Raw genomic sequence first — 25171 nt, 5'->3', positions numbered from 1 at the left:
AGAGAAATTATGTAGGCAATTGTTTTAATGACTATCAATTACTGGCTGAATTGAGTTACATAATGATATAAACAACTCTGAAATGCTTTGAGAGCATTCAGTTATAAGCAATACCAGGTCAAAATGACTCTGAAAGAACCGAATCACTGTGTTGTGGTGCAGTATCATATTCCAGTCAGTTAATTATGATGACCCCAATCCAATTTTTATTAGTCATAGCCTTAGAAAATATCCTGCTCCTGAGAAGGGAGAAAGCCTCTTGTGAATCCACCTCTATCTTATAGAGGGCTGCTCCACACGGCATGGCAAACATTCTTCCAAAGTTTTGCTTAATTTTTATTGCATTAAAAAAACACCCCAGGAAAAAGCCCTTGCAAGCATTTTTAACAAATAAAAAAAAAACCCAAACAGTGAAAACCTTTAGATGGGGTCCTTTTTACCTGCTAAAGCTCCTGACCCAGCCTTCGGCAGCACTTACCCAGTACAAACTGGCCTCACAGCTGGGGATTACTGGGTACAGCATCCACACCACACTTTCCTGGAAATCCCGCATTTGCCTCCTTGCCCATAGCATTTGCCAACTCTACAAAAGGTGGCACTGATGCTTTTTCTTTCTTCTGGGAAGTAGGGGAGAGAACATTTCTTTATTTGCAGAAATGATCTCAAATTTCAGAGGAACACATCTAACTTATCAAAATTGGTAATTAAAATAAATCAACACCCTGCTCAGCAATAGCTGTATTCTCAATCTGAAGGAGAAAAGAAGAATAAAAACGTTTCTTAAATGAACTGGTAGCTGGGATAAAATTACCGTTGCTGCCTTCCTCCCAGCCCATGCAGACAAACCATGCCTTTGAGTATTCACAGTCCTGCCAGACTTGATCCAGCCTCGATAATCCATCAATCTGATTACAGCCACAAATGTAAGTATGAAACATATCATCAAAAAGATCTGTTTGTGGTATGATACGCTCCTAACCCTTCACAGCCACTCCAAGAAGGGACGCCTCCAAGAAGCTTAATGCCAAAACTCAGCAGGATAAGCAAAAACCCAGAAGCACAGAAATCATCTCTTTATTGGAGTCTTTGGGACATTTACAAATGAATAAACTTCTTTGCAAATTCCATTTTCAGCTAACCAGCAACCACCTTGCCCAAAATACATTACATAAAATATGTTGGCTTGGAAGCGTTTTCCTCTCAGAGGGAGAAAGAAAAACTCCCATCTTCAAGATCCCGCAGAATACAGATGTATTATTAACAATGATAAAACATCCTTTGAAGAGGGGGGGCAGACAGAGGCAGACTGAGTGCTGCGGTCTGCTCCCAGCCAAGCCAGCCTGGTATTTGAGGTGAGGAAGGGCTCACGCCTGAGCCAGCAAAATGAACAGGAGCTTTGCCATGAATTTCTATGGTGAAAAACTGGGCCCTTGGTCAAAGCAAGCAAAATATTTTAGATCTGCTCCTCTTCCAAAACACACATATGCATGAGCGTGTCCACAGACACACTCAAACCTATTATACACAGTATCACCCTCACTGCAATCCCAGCTCTACTCTCAATAGCAGACACCAAAGTTAAACAGCAATTAAAACCTCTGAAAGGTATAGCAGTGGCAACACAGTTGGATGCAATTTAAGCTTCACTCACATTTACATGGCCTGCAAATCCATACAAGATAATTTTAGAAATCTTTTTATAAGCATAGCTAGTATTTCCTCTGCTCAAAAGGTGTAAGAACCCTCAAAAAAATTAAAAGAAAACCCACACAACTGAGGTTTCCTCATGACAGTGATCCAAACTATTAGATTTCACAGGGAAGTGGGAGAAGACTAAGGGGAATAGGGAGGGAGTCCAAGATCAGATGCAATGTCAGCAACTCCAAGAGAGGACTGTGCTGGAGGTAAGATTTGATCCAGGGTCTATGCACAATTCCCAAGGGATCCATCAGAGGTGAACAGGAAAAGCAAGCCTAGATTCACTGGTGGGGGAGCCACTAAAAAGCTGTAGTTTGACACTATCCAGACTTCATTCCAGAAAGTAACTGCCAAATCTTGCAGATTGTTCTATTTAAAAACAAAAATAAACTCCACAATTCTCTGTAGCCACTGTCTGGAGTAACACCTGCTACCCCCAAAATGCGATTTCTTCTGCAGCACTCAGCTCAGGCTGGGCACCTCATTACAAGAAGCTGAAAAGGTGGTGGGAGGTCAGAAAAGCACAACAAACCTGATTAAAAGCTTCAGAAACCATCACACAAGGAAAAGTTAAAAGCTGAGTATGTAGAGCTCAGCTGAGGATAGCTGATGAGGGTACAGAGGAAGGCTGGTAGTCCAGGACAGATACTTGAAGGATGTAAACATTAAAGAAAGCAAAACAAAGCACACTGAAATGAAGCTTGAACTGATCATCAAGAGAAGAAAAAAGGCATAAGATCTGTCAGAGCATGGAGGGCAGAGATGCTGTAGAACTTGTAGCATTGGAAAATAGGTTAGACAAACTCTGGGACTTCTCTTACTTGAGCAGAGGCAGCAAGATCACATGGTGCAAGAGGCTTTGCCATCTCTAATTGTCTTCTAGATCAAAACAAAAAAGGGAAAAAACCACAAAACACCAGGAGGATGGCTTCTCCTCATGCCTTACAAACACTCGGCTCTCCTCTGCCCCGACGTGACCCTGTATTTCTAGCTAGTAACAAATCTAGTGAGAAAAGGCTTGGCTTCTGTCACTGTAGTCAGACACAGTGCAACTGTAGAACAGGCAAGACAAATTACGTATTTGCTGTTTTAAAAATATTGCGCAATGGCCTTAGATTCTGTATAACCCACAGAACTGCAAAATACAACTCCCCTCCCTTTACAAGGTGGCATAGAAGTTATATAAAGTGTGCCTCTACCTCCTGACTCGCCACCTAAGCCAACCTTACTCCAGGCTTCAGTACCAGCCAGCAGGAACCCCTTTTGCTGCTACAGCATGCAAGCAGTTCCAAGGGAGCATCACATTCCCCAGTGAAGCGTAGTGATAAAGGGGAGGGAAAGGAGACAATAAAGATACAACGCTGTTATAAACTGCCTCACACACTACTGGTGAGTGGTCCTAGCAAGCTTTTCAAGTGCCACAATAGTCCATGTCTGACAAACAGCCACCTGTTACAGACTGCTGGAGGACCGTCACATGGCTGTGTCTTCTGCTCAAGGCTATCCCTACCTAGGGGTGTCATCCCCAGCTGCCAGGACCTCAGCATTGTCCATTCCATGCACCTTTCACTATGAAGGTACTGGCAATAGCCTCAATCCCTATGAACATTTATCATTTCGGAGAACAAACTGTCTTTAGATTTCCATGCCTTGATCTCTTCTAGTCCACACCAGCACTTCACTGCCAACACGACAACCATGAAGCTCTTTAAGGCAGTCTTTCAACAACCCAAGCTACTTATGCCCAAATGCCCAACCCCCATTTTTCTACCCAGGGTTTTCATCATGCAGAGGAAAAAAAAAAATCCTAACAAAAATTCACAATCATGTCATTTTTATGGAATAAATGCCAGTTGGTCTCTTTCCTTTGACATTTAGCTAATAATTGTTTCAGCCAAGTAATCTGACAGCACTGAGCTCAGTAGCCCGTAAATGCCTCTGGTGTTTTACTGAACGCTAAAGACAACACTTGCTGCTCTCCAGCTCCTCGGTACACATAGTTATACACACACATGCTTTCCTTAACCCTTCAGCCCTCTCTGAACCCTTAGATGAATCAGCTGGCTGCAATGACTTGCTGTGCTTAAATTTAGCAGTTTGTTCCACCACCACCCCATGCATACCTTCCATGCATCCACCCATGTGGGCAGAAGCCAGGAGGAAGGAAGGGGAGAAGAAAAGGAAGCCGGTACCTCCTCCTCTTGCTAGGCAAGAGGCATAGTAAGAGGACTGGAATTTGCTCCTTGTTAACTCCCTGCCGATTGCTACCCGATACCTTCATGAGACATCAAACCCTGGCACCTCCCTTGAAAGCTTCCCAGTTGTAGTACAATCTTTGTCTACAGCTTGAAGTTTCCTTTTAGTCATCTTAACATGATTTTACCCACATGGTGATGTTCCTATCCTTTAACTTTCACCTGAGCTGGATTTCCATTTTTCAAAAGACACCCCAAGTTACACCTGCTTAAAGCAAAATAGGTCAAGAAACTTCCCCAGAACTTCTCCCTTTATTACTGTCACACCTGCTGGCAGCTTACAGACCCCATCACCAACCCCTTCTCCTTCACACTCTGTGCACTTTCCTGCTTTTCTAAGCTGCAGGCTAGTAATAATGTACACAGAGGCATCACAAACATTACTTGTTCTCTTCTGGCATGCCTCTGCAAAAGGTACCAGGCTGCGTTCCCTAGGGTGCCCATTACCTGTAGGCTCAGCCGTTGTCACATCAACCTCACCAGGGTGTTCAGCACTTGCTGTACCAAGAGACAGTTGTTCTGCATGCCAAGAGCTAGCTATACAAGTCTCTTGCTGAAAATAAGTGTAGCTAAAGAGCATAATGTATTTCAGCATGGACAGCATTACTGGTAGCTGTGCTCAGTGGGAAGGAACAAGTGACTTTAAAGGCACAGCCTTCTTCTAAGCCGAGTCCATACCAACAGACAGCTTTTAGTGGCATAAAACCTCCCTGGACATCCTGCTTCAATTTAGGAGAGACCTTAACAGTTCACAACCACTCCTCAGGCCAAGATCTCAAAGCACTTTACCAGCTTATTGTCGCACCTTTGAAGCTCCGGCGCAATTTCCACGTCAGAATCAAGGCACAAGGTGCTGCGCAGGGCCAGAGCCACAGGTCTGGGCTGAGACACACACACTGCCAGCACTAACAAGTGCCGAACCCGCCTGACACGTCCCCTGCCACGCACACGTGGTCTGCCTGCCCTTGTTTCCCACATACTTGGGCTGCTCCATACCAAATGTGCAGGGAGAGGCATGTTAAGGCAAACGGTCCCCCAGTAAGCTCCCACCATGCCCCAAAGCAATGGCCATCATGCACAGGGTCATGTGAGCCTCCACGGAGGTACTTGCATGGCGATGTGAAAGGACAGTCTGCTTCTGCTTTCCCTGCCAGCAACAGGGGAGACGCACAGTGGCACAGAGCACCTGGACCACAGCAGGAAGATGCAAGTTGGAGGCTTTACGCTGAATAAACCTTCTCTCACCCAGTGGATACAGGAGCGTGTTGCCGAGATGATATTGTAACTCCCCCCAGTGCCATGACGCTACCTGGTTAATCACGCAATGAGGCAGTAAGCAATACTGTCTGCACACACAGTGCCCCTTAACAGCAATGATCTGACAAAGTAGTAATGTATCTCCACTTTAAAGAGGTATTTTCTAAAAGAAACGCCTCTATTTTATCTTTAAGAGGTGTTTTTACCATGAGGACAGAGATTAAAAAACCCTCCTTCACACATGGTGATTTGCTTTGTCATGCCACTTTAATACATGCACAGCAGCTACAGCTAGAGAATATGAGCAGATCTCCTGGGTGAGCACACAGAAACTTCATAACAATACCTGCATGCCTTAAAAAAATAAATCTTTTTTTCTTGTAGCAATACCAGCACACACCAACATACAAAACATCAACAAATTCATTTCCATCTGCCTGTATGCTGCTAGAGCTCTCTCCATTTTGGGTCATACCAGGCAGCTTCAAATTACATCGCATCTGATCTGCTGCAAGAAACACAAGCTCACCGTGGTACAAAGCAGGGAAAATGAGAAAAAAGCGCATTCAGGATTGTCAAACCCATGATAAGCGAGCTACTCCATACTCGGTGCAGTGTCAGCAAGCCCATGCAGGGACCCTCGGCAGCGAGGAGGGCAAGGAGCAGCTCGAGATCCTGGGATCTCACTGCGAGTCCCTTACACACGGGAGCTGCTCAGACAAACCTAAATGTGTTATTGATGGAGAACAAAGAGAGGGGATGGGGGCTCCCAGCGGCACTCCCAAGATGCTCTGTTCCCAGCGGACTGGGACCTGGAAAACATGAGCTCCAGCTTCGCCTGGCTCCATCAGTACCTACCGCATCCATTTAAGCCCACAAGTGCCCTTCACCCGAGACGACGCAGATGCCAGCGATGCAGAGGCTGCCTTTGCTCACGTTAACAGTTCTTCCCAGGGCTGCCGCCATTGACACAAGCCACCTTTGCTCATCACCCCTTCGGCAGACGGGGGACCACCGAAGGCCCAGCATGGAGACTCCCTGCCAGGTTACGCCAACCGCGGCGCTCCACGGCAGGGAGCCAACTCACCTCACACCCAGCGCCCACGGCCCCTTCCCTGGGGGGCGCGGAGCCCCGCAGACACGAGCGGGGAAGCGTCGGGCAGGTGTGAGGGGAGGCCCTGGCCTGACAGGGCCCCACAGGGCCCCAGGGTGGGCCCAGGCCCGGGGAGCCGATGGCCTCACCTGCTCGGCACCGTAGGCCGTGGCAAACTGGACAAACTCCTCCACGCGCACGAAGCCGTCGCCATCGCGGTCCAGGGCGTCAAAGACAGGGCGGAGGCGCGGCTCCTCTTCCTCCAGCCGGGCCGGGGGCTCGGTGGGCCCCTCCAGGGCCGGGCAGCCCCCCTGCTCCGGCGGGGACCACGGCGGCGGCCCCGGGGCGGGCTCGGCGGCCTCAGGGGCCCAGAGGCCCGGCTCCAGCTCCGGCCCCATCTCGTCGCGCCGCGGCCCCCGGGGGAGCGGGGGCTCGGGCACGGCCGCCGGCGGATGCGGCTCCATTTTCACCGGCGGCGCTCAGCGCCCGCCGCCGCCCGCCCCACCGCTGCCCGGCGGCCATGCCCCGCGGCCATCACCCCCTCACATCGCGGCCGCCCGGCGGGGCGGTGCCGGTACCGGTGCGGCGATGCCGGTGCCGGTGCGGTCCCAGCGGTAGCTCCGCCCGCGCCCGGGCACACGGCTTTGTGCGAGGCGGCACCGGCCCCGCCCGCCGCGCAGCCACCGGGGGCGGCCCGGCCCCGCCGCCCCGCCCCGCCCGCCCGGGAGCGGCGGCTCCGAGCGCCGGCGGGACGCGGTTCCTCCCCGCGGCTGGGGGGCGGGGGGGGGGGGGGGGAGAAGGCGGCGGCGCCGAGAAACAACCCCGCCCGCCCGCGCCGCCGCGCCGGGGCAGCCCGCAGCGAACCGCCAGATCCAACCCGGTAGCCGCCGCAGTAGCCGAGGCGGTGACGTCACTCGTCTGCCAGTGCGGCCCCACCCCGACGCGGCGCGAGGCCGCGCGGAGGCCCCGCCCCTTCCCCCGCCCCGGCTCGTGCGCTGCGCGGCGCGGGGCGGGGCGGGAAAGGGCCACGCGGCGCGCGAGCACGTGCCGCCCACACCCCCCCCTCGGGGGGGACGACCCCGCACGGGGGGGGGGGGGGGGGAAGGCCCCACCGGGGGGTAACCGCGCACCGGGGAAACACCGAAAACGGGGCCCCCTGCGCCCCACCGGCTGGCCGCCGCGCCCCAGCCCCGCGCACCCCCCGGCCCCCCAGCGCCCGCCGCCCCGCTCCTCGGGCCCCGTTTTACCCAGACGGCTGCTGACGTTTCCAGCCTCTTACAGGAGGTCGGCAGCGCCAAACACCGGCTGCGCCCGGCCTCGGCCGCCACGGCACAACCGGCCGCCACCAGCGTCTGCCGTGCGGACGTGGGTGCCACAGCGCAGGGAAGGAGCAAGCGGAGGCTTTAGGTTGTCAGCTGCCAGCGAGGGCCCGCGGTGCACACGCACCCCTCGCTCTGCCTGCAGCAACCACCTTCCGATTGTTACCCTTTTAATTAACTAATTAAGAAATTTAGGGGCTTACAGCCTGCAGACTCAGTGCACCGGCAATTTCTGCACGCACACGCCCGCAGGGCCCTGTCGCTGTTTGCACCTTCATCTTCCGTGCAGGGTGAAGGCGGGCTGCCTGCACCTGCACAGTGCAAGGAACACCTGCGCCCAGCAGCCGCGGTGCTCTCCTCCGCCCACTCCCGCACCCACCTGCGCATCGCCGGGCTCGGTGCTGCCCGGACCATCGAGCCATCAGCCCTGCGGGACACGCTGGGGCGACCCAGCTGACGCGCCCGTGAGCTGGCCGAGCGGACAGAATTACAGCCCCTGGGTATAATTAGCAGCAAGCCTGATGAGCAGGAGCATCCCTGGCCACGGTGACCCTGCCCAGGGCCCCTCATCGCTGGGCTGCCCCCTGTGCCCCCCAGCACGGCTTTCCCAAAGCCAGGGAACCCCAGCATATTCAGCCACAAAAGCTGGCGTTCAGCAGCATCCCTGGATGGGAGGCAGGAAAAAATGCCCCATCTGGTCAGACGGGCACTGGGAAGGATCGAAAGCTCCACTCCAAATCCTTTTTCTCATTGTAGCCATCCCCAAAGCTCACTGTGGTGGGAGGGGGCTCGTCTGTCAGTCCCACAGGAGGAAAGCTCACGGCTGCACGGGCTGCCCTCCCCAGGTGACATCTGCCTAGACCGTCGCCCGCAGAATCCCCTTGGCGTTGTAATTCCCCCTGCTTCCAGACAGCTCCAGCGACCAGGTTTCCTGCCCGCGCTCGCTGCTGCCCGGGCTGGGCAGGGGGATAACGCGCCCGCGGGGCTGGAGGGGCAGGCCTGACGCTGTGAGCTGCGGCTCTGCACCCCTCGATGGGTTTGCGCAGCTCCAGAACACGATCAAGGCCGGGCTTAGAGCTCCTTTCTTCCCCTGGCGCTGGAGGCACGCAGCCAGGCTGCTGCCCTCCGGTGCTCCTTCCCTCCGTGGCCATGGAGCCAGGATGGCCCTGAGCCCCTGCGCAGGAGCTCTCCCTGCTTCCGACACCCCCAGCCTCTGCTCAGGCTGTGGCCACCACGGAGGTTTCCACACACCGGCAGGCAACACAGGCAGCTCTGCCTGGCTCCATCCTCACCGTATGGGGTGGCTGGCACCCGCGCCAGGAGCCCAGCTCAGCACCAAGCCCGGAGCAGCGCCGCACAGCCTGGGCTTGGCAGCAGCTCCGGGGCTGCCTCTCCCGCAGCACCTTTCCTTTCTGCGTCTCCTTGCTGCAGGGAGGGTGGAAACCTCACCTTGCTCCCTATGGGCACAGGGCTCTCCCTCCACCTCTGCCCCGCGTCACCCCAGCCTGAGGTCAGCACATCACAGCACAGATTCTGCCCTGGAGCCTGTGAAGTATCTGTGTCCCCCCACGCACTCACTGAGGGGCTGCCAGGGGTTTGGCTAAAGCCAAGCCTCCAGGAGGGACCACGTCTGTTACTGCGTGCAGGGACAGTCCCCAACTCGCTTGCTCGTGGTTAAACAAGACACAGTTAAATACGTGGACCCTCCGAGAACAAGGGATGCAGGTCAGAGAGCAGAAGACTGCAGCTGGGCAGCTAGGACCAACAAACATCACACAAGTATCTTCTCCAGGAGAAAATACTTGTCCTGTTATCTGGGAAGGATATTGTGGCTGGAGGCAAATCCCAGGAGACCCCCAGGCAAAGGACAATGCCCAGACCCCAGTCCAAGCACCACATCCCCATGCCCTCCGAAGGGGTTGGTGTGTCTCTTACCACGTCCCTCAGCACCTCCCCATCACCCCTGCTGATGGGCCCAACAGCTGCTGGAGCCACCTCCCCAGAGCCAGCTGGGGCTGAGGAGGTGGCAGGTCCCCAAGCACCGCTGGCCTGGAGTACAGGGACACAACAGCCACCAAGGACTGGGGCCGCACAAGGCTCTGCCAGTGGGAACAGTGGTTTTCCGTCCTCCCTCAGGGCCCAATCCAGACCACCAGGATCAGTCAGCACGGCAGGGCGCAGGTGCTGGCTTTGCTTGTGCAGCAGTGAGCTATGGCAGCGATGCTCTGACCAAAGACATGCATGAGCCTCCTAAAGCTCCTGCCACTGCCAACTCACAAGAGAAACGGGAGCACAAGCAAACCTCCCCGAGCTCTTGACGAGGCTGCAGGATCAACCCCCTGTGCAGGCAAACAGATGAGAAGTGTTGCAGCTCAGGGTGGAAGTTCTTTATTTGTGGCCTGGAGGAAGGAGCAAAACCTGGCAAGTCTACCATCAAGTAGGAAATGTAATCAAGTAGGAAAACAAGCTTCACGGAATTCAGGATAAGCTTAAAAATTGCCGTTGGCAGTAGGAGGCTGCTGCACGCGAGCAGTGTGCGTCCCCTGAGGCGCTGGCACCGGGGACACGTTTGGCTCCAGCAGCCCAGTGCAGCCCCGGTGCAGCTCCTGCAGCTTGTCAGCTCAGCGCCCTGCTCGGAAAGGACTGAATTTCAGCTAGCCCTCCATTTCCTCTCAGCTGTAGTGTCTGTATGAAGAAAGCAGACAGCACAAGACTGGCATGACAGACAGATGGATGCCAGACAGACAACTGGACATCTCAGGCTCCCAACAGATACAATGCTACGGTCCACAGCAGCACAGAGCCATCTCTGGTGGGATTTGACCTCACACCACCTCCACTCCTGTGAGAGGGACATCCCAGCTGCATCTGCGTCAGCCTCCGGGGACCACTGCCCCATCCAGGAGCCCCCCCGCAAGGGGACAAGGCAATTTCCCCCTGCCAGGGGCCAGCTTGGTCCTTGTTTCCCCCTCCAAGAGCTGCCAGCTACTGCTGCCCCCAGCACCAAGGCTGATCTCAACCCCAGATGGGCTGAACTACTCCCCCCTCCCAAAAAGCAGCTGCTGCTGGAGGTCTTGGGCAGCTCTCACACTGAGATGGGGGAGAGGGGAGGAAGAGGACGGATATCCATGGGCAGCACTGCCTGGGACTCGGGAAAGGCCAGGAAAGCAACTCAGAGAGACACAAATGGACAGTGAACATCACAGCCTGCACACCCCGTGCTGTCCCTGCGCCCCCAGCCGTGTCGGCTCAGAAGAAAGTAACAGCACAGAATGGGGGTGGGCTTGCTCCCCACCCAGCACCCCCAGTGCTCCCTCCCCCAGGCGGACACAGGATTGGCAGCGTGACCACTACCACCAGTCACTGATCAGAGGCAGCAGCTATTAGCTCCGACTCTGGGAGACGTCACCCTGAGATGTCCCAGAGCAGCAGTGTTCGGTCATGTTTCTGTCCATCGGTCAATCCCAGGCTGTCCATCACTGATTTTTGTTTGCTCCTGCAGCCCAGAAATCTGCAAGACAGCATGGAGGTGGGTACACAGTCCTGCCTCAGCCTGCCCTGCTCACAGAGGCTGCCCTGCAGGACCCAAGCAGGAGGAGAGGGGAAGAAAGGAGACCCCTCTCCCAGAAAGCACCAGGCCCCAGTTACCAGGTGCCAGCTCCCTTCCCACCTCTGCAGACATACGCAGACAACACGAGTCCTGCGTGCAATTCAACCGCAACACAAGACACGCCGCAGTAACTCATGCAAGGAAGAAAGAGGAGGCAGAGGCTGTCAGGACTCTCCATGCCCAATCCTGCTGGTAGGTTACAGAAAAGGGGCATCATGTCGCTTCAGGGGACACTCAGAGGTGCCCAGACAAGCATCCTCCAGCAGGAACGACATGTCAACCACAGGCTCAGAGGAAAAACCCAGCAAGGTTCTCCTGCCGTTCCCAAGTCATCCCTCAGACTTTTCCATGAGGACTCAGAGATGTTCCCCACCTTGCTCTGTGCCTGCTCTGACAACAGCATGGAGGGGGTGATCCTGCTCCACCTTCCCAAAAGCAGAGGAAGGTTTGATAACAAGTGCAACCAAGTCAAGACCTGGACTGGCTGCCCTCACCCGGAGACCCTGACACCCAGCATCTGTCCCCTCTTCCCCAACACAGTATGTGCCACGCAACGGCCTCAGGAGGGGCAGAGCCTGGTACTGGTACAAGATGACCAAGGCACTGAAGGTGGTAATGGCATACCCACTGCTATGGCAACCATGCCCCTATACTGTGGGGCAACAGGGTTTCCGACACGAGCCCTGCTCTAATCCTACGGAGGGGGAAATGCACGTCACCTAGAGTTTAGCAGAGGATGAAGCAATACCCAGCAAGGCAGGGAAGTTGTTGGCAGAGGTCAGCCAGCTCCCACCATCCACGACCAGGGTGGTGCCCGTCACGTAGGAGGAGAGGGGGCTCGCCAGGTACAGCGTGCTGTGGGCAATCTCCGTCTTGTTCCCTGCACGCTGGAGGGGGATCATGTCGAACTGGCTTGCTTCCTCAGCAAATTTTCCACCTAAGAGTGGCAGAAGAGTCAGCTAGGACCATGGGACCACCTGCTCACCAGCACTGCCTGCCCGACACTGCAGCACTGCTTGCATGGGGCTTGCTGAGAGCCCCAAGGAACCTAAATGAGATCCTGGCACACCCCTGGGGATAGCCCAGGGACAAAGGCCCGAGAAGGGAGTTAAATGAGGGGAGCTCAAGCCCAGCAGTAGGATCTGTACTGCAACAGTGAGTTCAAGACAGGACCTCAGAGAGCCTTCCCAGCCTCCAGGGCTGAACCGGCACTCTGCTGACAGCCTGCAAGAGCTAAACCATCAGGCAAGGCAGCTGGCCAGGCTGAGCTTTGGGGGAGCACGTTACACTGTGGCATCAGAGAGCACAAAAAGCTGCCACTTGACAGAGAAAGATCAGTGCCCTGCGAGGTACCGAGGATGCGGGAAGGGCTGCTCCCGCAAAGAGATGTGCCAGCTGAGTGACAGGACAGCCATGCCCAGCAGCAACAGCCCCGGCTGCATCACACGCCCCACGAGCTACATGCACTGGTGGTCCATGACAGTCCCCTCCCAGCAAGCCACTGCTGAGGCAGAGACAGGAGCCCCAGGTTGCCTTACCCAGCCGCCGGTAGCCCTCGGTGCCTGTAATGGGGCCCGGTGCCAAGCTGTTCACTCGGATGTTGTTGGGTCCCCACTCCACAGCAAGGTGACGGGTCATGGCATCTGAGAAGGAATTAAAACTGGAATGAGAAATGGAGAGCGGAGCCATTCCAGTAACTTTTGGGGAGGCCAAAAAGCCACAGGAGACTCTGGCCAAGCGCAAAGGGCCCTAGAAGAGCCCTGGGGGAGAGAAGAGCCTCATCCCAAACCCAGGCACGTAGTAACCACACCGATTCATATTTGCCTCTCCCAAGGACATCTTCCCATCCCAATATTTGGGAAGAACAGGCTTCCTTACTGGCCCCACACAGCTCACAGAGCCCCAGCAAGGAGCATTTAGGTACCTATCGCAGCCTTAGCAGTACCAGCATGCACCTGGAGGGCCTGCCCTCGGTAGCTCAGGGTTGCAGTAATGTTAACGATGACGCCACCATGGTCCTGGGGAAGGAAAAGAGATGTGGCGTTAGGCAGGGAGCAGCACAAGGGGTCATGTAGGGGAGTGGTGGGACAAGAGAGCTGGGCTAGGAGGGATGGTCACCCGTGGGCACTGCTACCTCTGCACTGCTAACCCACCACCAGGGCAGCACTGCCCACCTGGCCTCACTGAGCAAGGGCAGCCAGCGAGGCCCTTCCGAAGAGGCGGGAGATGCAGGGGACAAGCAAAGACCAAGGGAAAGCAGAGGAGCTGGAAAAGGAGCAGCAGATCACAGCTTCTTCCCCAGCAAAGGTGGCAAAGCATGAAAAGGTGCCACAATGGTCAAAAGCCCCAGGGCTAGGGACAGGCAGGATTCCCAGTTCCTGCACAGGGGCTGCCATCCCTGGGAGGGAACAGACTGGATCTGAGCAGGGTGGGTGGCAGAGGCCAGGCAGCACAGTCCTGGCTACATGGGTGCTGTGTTGCCTTCTGCCCTCCACACTTCCCTGAATTTCTCAGCAGCAAAGTGTGGTTTGTTTGACACTAACCCCCTGCCTACCAGGAGCCTCTCCACCGAGTACTCTGGCTCTGGTTCCACTTACCCGGAAATATTTCTCAAAGAGGACTTTGGAGGTGTTGAAGGTGCCAATGGTGTCAATATCTATCACTGTCTTGAAGGCATTGAAGGACAGGGCGCTGGCTGGGCACAAAAAGTTTCCCGCAGCACCTGAAGAACAAGCAGCCAGGGGCACAGTCAGGACTGGGCCAGAAGAGATCAGGCAAGTTCAGGGCACTTCTGCGAGAGGGACAGTGAGCGATACTGTTTGGGTAGGCTGGAGAGCATGTGAAAACAACCCTGATAAGGGGACAAACAGCTTGTGGCTCTGGGTGCCCAGCAGCACAGCCAGCCTGAGGGCAGGAGGGTGCTGGTGCAGTGAGAGCAGGGATGACTGGATGGCCATGCATTAAGAACAGGTCTTTGCTTCCTCTGAGCCCATCCCCTCTGTGCTCCCAGGCCAAAGCAGCATAAGCCAGACACTAGGCAACCACAACCCCCCTGCAGGAAAATGCCCTTCCTAAAAGTGAATCTGTGCCAAGTCTTCCCTCTGCCCACTCCAGCAGCTCACCGTTAACAAGGATGTCAATCTGCTTGAACTCTTTCAGTGCCTCATCCACTGCTGCCACAATGGTTTGGGGCTGCCTGACATCTACAGACAGAGGCAGGCACTGCTGGCCTGTGGCTGCCACCAGCTTTTGAGAGGCCTAAAAAAACCAAAACCAAACACCCACCGCCCCCCAAAAAAAAGCAGAGGTGAGATTCTTTCTGGGACTCTCTCCTTCAGCAAGGGTTAGACCCAGACCTTATAACAGGCAAGCAAGAAGTCAGGCGGGAGCCATGTCCTTGTCAGCACACAAGAGACCTGCCTAAACACGGCTGGCTTCAGCCCGGCAGCACCCTGCAGCTAAAGTCCTGGGGTAGCCAGAGAAAGCTCCTGCAAGTTGTATCCCTACCAAATGCCAGGCTGACCCTGAGGCCACAACTTACTAAGCCCAGTTACCTCCGTGGCCCGTCATTGACACAGCACATCCCGAGCAACATCTCTGCAAGGCAAGTACAAAGGTTGGACTCCAACAAGGCATTTTTGGCATGAGCTTAGACATAATTAACCTTTAGATCCGAAAAATGTCAGTAGGCAAAAGGGCAAAAACAGACCAGCAGTTGCCAGGGTCTCTGCCCATGAGGCACAGTGGGCCAGCTCTGCAGCTCAGCGTCTGCCACAAACCACCCCCAAGGTGCTTGTTAAGAACATGACTCCCCTCAACAAATTAAGCACAGGGGATGCGCAAACTCAGCAGCAACCCTGCACAACATCCAGCGACGTTCCACATTCCTGCTCAGGCTCATCAGGCCCTTCTGTGAGAAGCTTTGAGCCCTGACTAGCACACACATACACCGAGCGTCAAGAGCCTGGGAAAGCAGTCCCTGTATACTCAGAAGACCCTGAGGACTAAAAAGCTGCTGAGCTTTGCAGCTTGTTTTCTGGCATGTGAGCATGAGGGAATGCAAAATGACAGTGCTAACCCCCTCCAGGAGGCAGCTGGGTCATGCCAGCTCCCTCCCCAAGTGTCAGTTTTGATCTTTACTGTATTTCAGTGAACTCCACACACAGCTACCACAAAGCTCGCTCTCAGCTGCTTTCAGCCTCAGACCATGGCACAAGCCACAGTGAGGAACAGAAACTGTGATCAGCCAAACTCCAGCCTGGGGTCAGACATGCAGGGGTGGGTGTTTGTTCTGCCCAGCCATCCACAGGGTAGCTACAGTCTAGTACAGCTTCTTCAGTCACTGCTCTCCAGACCTGGAGAGCATTACCTCCGTCTCAAGATGCAATATAACTGAGATTTTGGGGCTCACCAGACCTGCCTCAACCCATGTAACCCTTGGTCAAGGGGGTCTTGCCCTGCTCGAGGCTGAGATTTAAGTTTGACCTTGGGCTCTGTCACTTCCCTGCTGACAAACCTTCACCACAGTTTGTTTCTCTCTGTTTCATCAACAAAAAGGTGATGTGATACCTGGAACAGAGACTCCCAAAGCTGGCAGAGGAAGGTATTAACACAATTAACTGAGCCTACTGCAAGGTGCAGTAGGTGTAGCCCACCCTAAACCCACACCCGTCCTACCCATCATTGCTCCCTGCTGGTGCTGGAGCACTCAGAGATAGGAGAAGACAGGGTAGCACAAGTGAGCTATTTCTCCTGATGCACTACTCCTAGGGCTCCCAGCTCCATCCAGAGGAAAGGACAGAAAGATTTCCAGGTGTTCACAGCTCTCCCTACTGCTGCCTGTGCTGCTGGAGCCCATGGACTCACCTCCAACACTCGCTGCAGGTTCCGGCTTGCAATGACCGTCCGGCAGCCATGCCTGCAAAGAAGGGGCTGGTGAGAAGGACCACACAGCGCCAGCTCCTCACAGTCATCTCAGACCTCTGGGGATTACCAGGAGTTCAGTTGGTGAGCGGTGGGAAGTAGCCCTTGGAGGGGAGGAATTGCTGCTCCTCCAGGCTAGCAGGACGCAAAGAGGGGGAGAGTCACAGCACACTAGAGACCTATCCCAGCCCTGCGACAGGGCCAGCCCCTGCCTCCCACACCCCTATGAACCATCAGAGCCTGAAGCAGGCAGGGCTGCCCACATCTCCTGCCCACAGCTCTCGTGAGGACTCTGTTGCCCCCGGCTCGCTAGGGCCTGCTACCACAGCCGCCCCAATGGAAGGGAAGCTTCTACCCGCTCTGTCCCACCGGCGCCCAAGGAGGCCGGGCAAGGCCTCCCCGGGCGCGGCCGCCACCCCACGGCCACAGCCCCGCCGGGCTCCCCCACCTCATGAAGATCTCGGCGATGCGGAAGCCGATGCCCGAGCCGCCGCCGGTGATGAACGCCACCTGGCCCCTGGGGGAACAACGGGACAGTCAGAGCCCAGCGCCAGGCACAGCCCCCGGCCGAGGCGGCCCCGATCGGCGCGCAGGCCGCGGGCGGGAGAGGCCGTGCCCCCAGGCCGCGGCCCTTCAGCCGGCGCCCGAGCTGAGGCCCCAGGGCGGGGCGGAGCCCTCAGCGCCCCGGCACTCACGCCAGGATGTCGGGGCTGAAGAGGTGGCGGTACTCGCGGAGGCAGTCGTCGGTGTCCACGTCCGGCGGCGGCCGGGAGGCTGCTGCGGCCTCCGCCATGGCGGCGGCGGCGGCGGCGGCGGCGGGAGCGGCTGCGGCCGCGCGCAGAGCAGGCGGGGACAGCGCCCCGCGCGGGCTGCCGGGAGAGGCCGGCCCCGCCGCGTGCCCCAGCCCCTGCGCGGGCGCGGGCGTCGTCAGCCGTTGCCTGGCAACGGCGCGGGGCTGGAGCGGCGGCCGGCAGTGCCGCCCGGTGTCCCCAGGGACGTTCGGCTGTGCCAGAGACAGCCCGGCGGCGCCCCCGTCTCTCCCAGTGATATCCCCGTGCCCCCCGCAGCCCCCCTTGCCAGCCCAGCCCCCCGCCCCCGTCTCCTCCAGTGACCTGCAGAGCCTCCTGCTGCCCCCAGGTACACCCCAGTGCATCCCAGAGCTTCCCAGTACCGCCCCAGTGTCCCAGGGGACATCCCAGTGCCTCCCAGAGCTTCCCACTACTGCCCAAGTGTCCCAGGGGACATCCCAATGCCTCCCAGAGCTTCCCAGTACTTCCCCAGTGTCGCAAGGGACATCCCAATGCCTCCCAGAGCTTCCCAGTACTTCCCCAGTGTCGCAAGGGACATCCCAATGCCTCCCAGAGCTTCCCAGTACTTCCCCAGTGTCGCAAGGGACATCCCAATGCCTCCCAGAGCTTCCCACTAATGCCCAGGTGTCCCTGGGGACATCCCAGAGCTTCCCAGAATCACCTCAGTGCCCCCCAGGAACAGTCCAGTGCATCCCAGAGCTTCCAAGTACCACCGCAGTGACTCCCAGAGACATCCCAATGCCTCCCAGAGCTTCCCAGAATCACCTCAGTGCCCCCCAGGAACAGTCCAGTGCATCCCAGAGCTTCCCAGTACCACCGCAGTGACTCCCAGAGACATCCCAATGCCTCCCAGAGCTTCCCACTACTGCCCCAGTGTCCTGGGGGACCTCCCAGTGCCTCCCAGAGCTTCCCAGTATCACCTCAGTGCCTCTCAGGAACAATCCAGTGCATCCCAGAGCTTCCAAGTACCACCGCAGTGCTCCTGGGGACATCCCAGTGCCTCCCAGAGCTTCCGAGTGCCTCCCAGGAACAGTCCAGTGCCTCCCAGAGCTTCCCAGTACCACCACAGTGCCCCCTTGGACATCCCAGTGCTCCCCAGAGCCCCATAGTGCTTGCTGGTGGCATCTGAGGGAGGAGGCGAGAGCCATGGCTGGAGGCACTGAGGTTTATTGTGGGGCCGGGGGGTCCTCCCACGGCCGGGGGAATTGTCCAGCTGGGGCCACCCTAGGGTCCATAGGTGTAGTCCCGGTCTCCGCTCTCCCAGGCCACCAGCTCATCCCGCTGGAACCAGAAGCCGATCTCCTGCCGGGCCGTCTCCACTGAGTCACTGGCGTGGACCACGTTCCTGTGTGGGGACAGGGCTGGTGCCGTGGCCGTGGGGTCCCACCACCGGCCCCACCACCCACCCTGCGCCCCTACCTGCTGACGTGCATGCTGAAGTCTCCCCGGATGGTGCCTGCTGCTGCCGCTGCCGAATCGGTGTCCCCCACCATGGCCCGCGTGGACCTGACCACGTTGTAGCCCTCCCACACCTGCAGGACAGGGCATGCCTGAGCCCCCTGGACCCCCCCAGGACCCCCAAACCCCTCACCCCCACCTCACCATGGCCACCAGTGGCCCCGAGGTCATGTAGGCGAGGAGCGCAGGGTAGAAGGGCTTCTGCCGCAGCTGCTGGTAGTGCTTGTCCAGGAGACCCTGGTCCGCCTGATGGCAGCGCAGGGTGATGGTGGGGACACCCCCCTTCCGGCACCCCCCTGAGCTGGCTGCAGGGTGCAGGGAGCAGGGTCCCCCAGAGGGACGGGTGGCAGCTCAGTGGGGATGGGTACCTGGAGCAGCTTCATGGCCACCAGCTTGAAGCCGCGCCTCTCAAAGCGCTGGATGACGTTCCCCACCAGCCGCCGCTGCACTGCGTCGGGCTTCACCAGCACCAGCGTCTTCTCCTGCAGCTCTGGGGGGGCTGCGCAGGGACAGAGGGGCCAGCGTCACCGCCAGGCACGGGACGCAGGTCACCACCAGACATGGGACGTGGACAGGGGCTGCGGCAGCAAGACCCCAAGCTGCTCCCGGGGCACCACGGGTTGTTGCTCAGTCCAGTGGGCAGCAGCTACCAGGGGGTGAACCTATCCCCACCCTTGTCCCCATCCCTGTCCCCATCCTGGGTCCACGTCCCCCTGGCCAAGCTGTGCCTCGCAGACTGGCAGGGTCCCAGCAGGGGCCCAAGGGATGCACTACAAAGCCCCGACAGGGGCCCTTAACCCAGCGTGGGATGGGCTGGCTCTGGTTTTGGCTGAGCACACCGCACTGCTGTGTCCCCCAACCCGGGGCTGTGGGTGCCACCCTGTGTGCTATCGCTCTTGCCCAGCCTCGGGTGCTTTCCCCTGCACCAGCCCTGGCACCGAGCGGGTCCCTGTCGCAGCCCTCCACTGGTGGAGAGCAAAATCGAGCACTGTGGGATGGCAGGGTCTGGCATCGCCGCCACCCCCCTCACCCCACCACTGGCCCTGCTGGAGCCACGCTGGCTGGAGGGGACAGAAGTTCCCCAAGGGACAGCGCATCCTGTCCGCTGGAGGAACGGGACAGGAAGGAGAGGAAGGGAAAGGAAGAGAGGACGCCAAGCCGGGGTGCTTCACTGCCAGCCCCAGGTTTCGGGCTCCTGCCCTGGGCGGTGAGGCCGGGCCAGCCCCAGTGTCAGTGGGGCCAGACCCCATGGTTTCACCCACTTTTCTGGGTGTTGCTGGATGTGGCCCAGCTTTGCATGGCTCCCACCCTGGGGATGGCATAGGGGTTGCCCCATCCCGGTCCTGGACGCCAAACCCCTTGGGACCCACAGGACAGTGCCAGGGGAGCCACCAGCTCCAGCCTTTGTCTCATCCTGACACGAGACCCCGGCACTGACCCGCACCACAAAGAAGTGAAGGACCCCATGAGCCGGACACCCTGCCTGGGGGCTTCCCCCGGGGCAGAGGGACGAGACTCTGGGGGACCGGGGGCACTGGGGCAGATGAGGCAGTGGGCACTGTGGGGGCAGGATGGGGACAGGAGCCCCGAGGGGCAAGGATGGGCAGGGGACTGAGGGCAGGATGGGGATGGGGACAGGACCCAGGGGCAGGACGAGGATGGGGACAGGGTGCCCAGGAGCAGGACAGGGATCTGGACTGGGTCCCCCAGGGGCAGGATAGGGAAGTGGCTGAGGGCAGCATGGGATGGGGACAGTGTCCCCAGGGACAGGGCAGGGATGGGGACAGGGTCCCCAGGGGCAGGACGGGGAAGGGGCCGGGGGCGGGACGGGGCCGTGTCTCACCGGAGCCGTAGCAGCGGGGCCCGGGGGGGGGGCTCAGGCCCGGCTGCCCCCGCAGCAGGCTCCGGGCCAGGCAGCGCCCCAGGGAGCCCATGGCGGGGCCGGCGGGTCGGACCTGGCCGCGGCGGGGCTCGGCCGCCCCGCGGAGGCTTTAAGGGCCCGGCCGAGCCCGGGGACGGGTCGGGTTTTCGTCCCTCCCCTTAAAGCAGCCGCCGGCACGGGGCGGCCGCCGCGCCTGCAGGGAGCATCCCGGTACGGGGCAGCCCTAGCGTGGAGCATCCCCGGCGCGGAGCATCCCCAGCGTGGAGCATCCCCCGCTGCGGAGCATCCCCGGCGCGGAGCATCCCCCGCTGCGGAGCGCCCCAGCGCAGGCACCCCGGCACGGAGCGAGCCCCTCCCTCGGCGGGGCTGAGCCCCAAGCCCTGCCGCGGTGGGAGCAGAGCCTGCACCCATCCCGTAGGTGACCCAGGGGCATGGGGGGCCCAGACCCTGCCAAAACCCAGACCTACTTCATGCTTTGCCCCGATGGTGCAGGTGAGGAGAGAGCCCGGGTTAGCCCGTGCCAGCCTGAGCAGGGGTGCAAGGGAGCCCAGTGCTGCGGGGGCCCCCCAGCCCTGCCGAATGGCCACAGCAGGGAGCACCCAGGCCCGCGCCCTCCCCATGGAACACGGGGCTGCCCTGAACCCATAGCAGGTGCTGGGAAAGGGGTGCAAGGCCCTTCCCCTGCCCGGGTCACCGGCAGCACTGCCCCTCTGCAGCACCGAAGGCTGGGGCAAGCAGGGAGGAGGCCGAGCCCTGCGCACACAGAGGTGACAGGGACAGAGACACCAGGGCCCCTTCCTTCACCCCAGGAAAGGAGGCAGAAAAGAGAGGGAGTTTACAAAGCAGTAATGAGGACAGCCTTGTATGCAGGATGTGCACCGCAGGATGCTCCTCTTGGCAGCACCGCTCCAGCTCAGATTCAAGTTTTGGGTGAGGGCAGGGACAGCCCTGCAGGCAGTCCTCTCGGGTCTGGTTTGTACAGGTAACTCCAGCCCAGCCCGCAGGCTGGGAAATCACTCTTTATTGTCCTCCCATACATCCCAAACTCCCGAAACACCTCTTGGGAGAGCAGCTTGACACAAGCATTGCTATTAAAATATCTGCAAGTTCACGGAAAATCCTAGTCACTTCAAGCCTGTTTTCTAAACCTGTGATGATTGGAATGATGAGTTGAGGAACATGCCCAAGATGCACTGGTTGAAAACGATTACTGGGGCTGCAAGGGGAGGCTGGACTTGAGCCTGTCTCCAACATGCATCTCCCTTCTCATTTCCTTCCTGACCACCCAAAATGCAGGGAATGGGGGACTGGGGCTCCCAATAGCCACAGCCTGGGGGGGGCACAGGGGGGCTTCCAGGGCCCGCTGTGCTCAGCATGGCTGCAAAAACATCCAACATAGCTTCCCTGGGGGCAGAGAGATCACCAGCTCTTGCACAGCAGACTTTTTGCTGGCCAGAAACTGGTGACAGCCACCCAAACAGGGGGCTTGAGGGGGTAAAAGGCCCTTCTCCAGAGTCAGAGATACAGAGGAAGGGGTTTCTTTAGGGAAGATTAAGGCAGTTACATTCATAGAAATCAGGTGCCCTTCAATATTTATCCAGCAAGCTGCCCTGCTCACCCAGAGGGCCAGGGTCCTGCAGCCAGCCCCGCACTTTAGGTGACAGCTGGCAAAGGAGAAAGAGCTTTTACAACAAGGGCTGGCAGGTTCCAGCCTGGGCTTTGGCCACCTTCCAGCTGCTGCCCTTGATCAAGGGTCAAATGTGCCCTTTCACCCTCTGTCAACCAAATGTTTTGCAAGAAACAGAAGCACTACTAGCTCAGAGCACCATGCCGGGAGGGGAGATGTGCCAGCAGCAGATGCAGTCGCCTTAGCTCATCTTTGAAGGAAGCCACAGCTAGGGTGCTCAATGAAGGTGGCAGCAGACTGCTACCACTCACTGCCCCACCCATGGCTTGAGTAACTGCTGTGAGGTACTAGGGTGGTAGGGAGAGGCTCTGTGGACAGGTTTGGACCCTGCACTGCATTTTCATACACCTAATAACCACCAGGAAAAACAAGGACTCAAAGTTTCAAGTGCAGACAGCGACACTAAGGTACTCCAGAGCTGGCTGCTCTGAAGCACATGCTCCTGGTGCAGGCTCTGGCTTGCAGGGGGCTTGGTGCATTTCACTCTCAGGGGAAGTCAGAGCTCTGCAGTCTAGTGCCAGATCATCACACATCCATGACCTCTGCAGACAGTAGTTCACAGCCCTCAGTTGCAAGGACTGTACCTGGCAAGGCACGTCCTCAGCAGGCTGGACTCTGGTTCATGTGCAACTTTCAACGAGCTGCTCATTGCAGGGTATGAAGCCCAAATATCAAACTGGTCCCAGTTCAGACAGCCTGGATGCAAGGCTCTGACTGTACAGGTTATCCAAACAGCATATGTTATCTCCAAACAGCAAACATGCACATCGCAGGATGATGTTTTTTTACAAAACCGTAACTAAAGAAACTGTGGAGCAAGCATTCTCTACACTCCATCTCACCCCTGATACCTCCCAGCTGTCCACATGTAGCCATCTCACTTCAAGTCCATATCTACAGATGCTTACAGAACCCATGCTAACCTTAACATCTCCAGGCTTGCTGCCTTCACAGTGACAGGCCCTGTTCCCACCACACAGCCCTTACTGCAGCTGCCCTTGTATCCACAGAGAATTAAGACCGATTTAATGCTCTACACTAGCTACCTGACTAGAGACTTCAGGGTTTTTTTAAAAAAAAAAATATCCTTTCTAGCTGCGTGATCACAGATTCACAAGCCCCACAAAACCTGGTCCTGTCTGACCGGCTCTGGGATTTTAACCTTATGCTCAGATGCCACTATTGGGCTATTGGGTCATTCTGGCCTACGCAACACCACACATTAGGCAGCTCTTGATAAATTCAGGCAACAGTCTGCTGGAGGCAATAAACAGATCACCACAACAGGTCACAGAAAACATCAGGGAACATAGGTGGTAAATTAGGGCAGATTGGAGAAAAGTCACTGATCTGCACCAGTTCAGTACAGCACCTTTCAAGAGCTGTTGGAGTGCTCCCAGAGCACTGTCCGACTTGCATGGAGCCCAGATGAGGCATTTCTGCACCCAGGGCACAGTACAGACAATGCGGACACCTGCTGCCTGTCCTCTTGCCTGATCATGGGGAAAGGTTGCAGATCGCTGCCTACAGCGCAAAATGCATTTTCATCTAGCGGAACAGCTTGGTGACAGGCCTACAAGGAAACTAAAATGAGTTACAAGTTATTTAAAACAACAAAAGTAAGCACTTTATTTCCATTAAGCATGTTGTTTTAGTATCACAATGGAATGATGAGAAAACGTTTAAAAAAACCCAAAAAAGTCTCTAATCCCCACAAACAGCAGGGAGGTTTTCAAGGCAATTTAAAAAACAAAGGGAGTGACAGAAGTGCCAAAACAGTCCCAACATCACGAGACTCCTCCTCCGAGAGCTGGGCAGGGGCAGGAAGGTGGAATGACACGAAGGTACGAATGTCTGAAGTAGTCTTTGGCGCTTCTGCCTCACGTTTGATACGTACATGATCTCTCAAGACAACTCCACAGAAATCTCCGGATGCACAAAGTGCTATGTTAGTAGAACAAAACCCCAGCGAGTAGACTTGCCGTACAGTTGAGATGCCCTGTGGCTGGGCGTTAAAACACATCCTGCAGACAGTGCTGACTCCAGCTGGGGGGTGGGGTTTGGGTTGGGAGAGGAAAAAAAAGGAAGCGTGGTGCGTGAATCCAAGATGTGCCCAGGTGTAAGACACCGCGTCCTGCAGTACTGACAAAACCAGGGAGGAGAGAAGGTGGCGGCAAAATGAAACGTGGATCCTCTCCCTACAGTGATCAAAACACGAGTCCAGTGCAGTAACTATAGTTTCACAGTTCCAGGGGGCAAACTGTCATTGCAGAGTCTGTAGTAACGCAGGTCATTCACCAGTCTGTGCACATTCTGGGTAAACGATGGCAGATCCTGGAAAAGATCAAACACCACATTGTACTGCAAACAGAATACCTACAAGCACTGTCTCACAGTGGAGAACAGAAAGGAACCGAGAGCGCCAAACACCCATGTCTATTCTCCTACATGAGAACAGACCCCTTCCTCCAGAGTCTAAGCCCAGGAAATCCAAGTTTCCACAGCCCATGTATGGGGAGCAGAGACTGTTCCAGAGCTGCTCCACGCAGAGAGCCGACTACAGAGATCTGCCTCTGTTCACGGCACTGGCTTCTCGACATGCAGTCAGGCACTACATGAACGGTCACGACATGGCCACCTGCGGCAGCAGCTGCTCACTGCATTCCTCCCAAGGCTCCTGGGTGCCACATACCCCACAACAAGGGCTAACTTTCCTGAAGCATGATTGCCTTCTAGAGTCCAGTGATTCTCTCAAGGTTCCTTTCCTACCCTCACCCTTGGTCTCAAATCCCCCATTATCTCCCATGGGAGAGGAAGCACTCAATGGACAAGCAAGCTTCAGCAGACGGAAGCCACAATCTGCTGCACTGCCATGATGTTCCATAGGGAGGTTATAGACCCCCCATTTGCTTCACAAGCATATGAGGGGTTTGAAAGAATTGTGAGCCATTGCAGCTACTCTGCTGTTGTCTTCACTGTAACCTGCAAACATCTGGCCAGCAGCTGGAGCAAGATTTTCGGCAAGGATCCAAGTGTCCCACTCTAGAAAATGTCAATCTACCCCTATGAAAACTTCCTCCAGGAGACATATTCCCTAACTCCCACAGCATTCAGTCAGAGATGAGATGGCAGTTCCGCTACCTACAGTGAAAAATCCTTGGCTAGGCGTCGCTGAGTATG

The 25171-nt window shown here is 57.0% G+C and overlaps 3 protein-coding genes across 11 annotated transcripts in view; all 3 read right to left on the bottom strand.

The window, feature by feature from the left end:
• Positions 1-9994: 9994 nt before the first annotated feature.
• Positions 9995-16948, bottom strand: DECR2 (2,4-dienoyl-CoA reductase 2). 2 transcript variants are annotated; one of them, XM_075718581.1, is made up of 9 exons: positions 16851-16948; positions 16604-16672; positions 16099-16150; positions 14355-14490; positions 13830-13954; positions 13157-13250; positions 12771-12875; positions 11981-12169; positions 9995-11133 (listed from the first exon to the last, which is right to left on the bottom strand). In XM_075718581.1, exons 1-9 carry the CDS (start codon positions 16946-16948, stop codon positions 11099-11101), a joined length of 903 nt encoding a protein of 300 aa, XP_075574696.1. In that variant the 3' UTR covers positions 9995-11098. The 2 variants fall into 2 exon arrangements, with proteins under 2 accessions (XP_075574696.1, XP_075574697.1); XM_075718582.1 differs by having other exon boundaries at positions 11096-11133; positions 11952-12169.
• Positions 16949-18188: 1240 nt separating this feature from the next.
• On the bottom strand, positions 18189-20356 carry LOC142594532 (nucleoside diphosphate kinase, mitochondrial). The gene is made up of 5 exons (XM_075718580.1): positions 20266-20356; positions 18791-18921; positions 18567-18668; positions 18384-18496; positions 18189-18309 (listed from the first exon to the last, which is right to left on the bottom strand). Exons 1-5 carry the CDS (start codon positions 20354-20356, stop codon positions 18189-18191), a joined length of 558 nt encoding a protein of 185 aa, XP_075574695.1.
• Positions 20357-23623: 3267 nt separating this feature from the next.
• The window catches only part of XPO6 (exportin 6), a 56307-nt gene continuing 54759 nt past the window's right edge, over positions 23624-25171 (bottom strand). For all 8 annotated transcript variants that reach the window (XM_075718205.1, XM_075718206.1, XM_075718207.1 and 5 more), the window contains one exon: positions 23624-24325. In XM_075718205.1, coding sequence (XP_075574320.1) covers positions 24224-24325 — 102 coding nt within the window. In that variant the 3' untranslated portion in view covers positions 23624-24223. The remainder of the gene's footprint in view (positions 24326-25171) is intronic.

This window comes from Pelecanus crispus, chromosome 11, assembly GCF_030463565.1.
Source record: "Pelecanus crispus isolate bPelCri1 chromosome 11, bPelCri1.pri, whole genome shotgun sequence".
NCBI classification, from domain to species: domain Eukaryota; kingdom Metazoa; phylum Chordata; class Aves; order Pelecaniformes; family Pelecanidae; genus Pelecanus; species Pelecanus crispus.
This window is presented reverse-complemented; position numbering and strand designations above follow the sequence as displayed.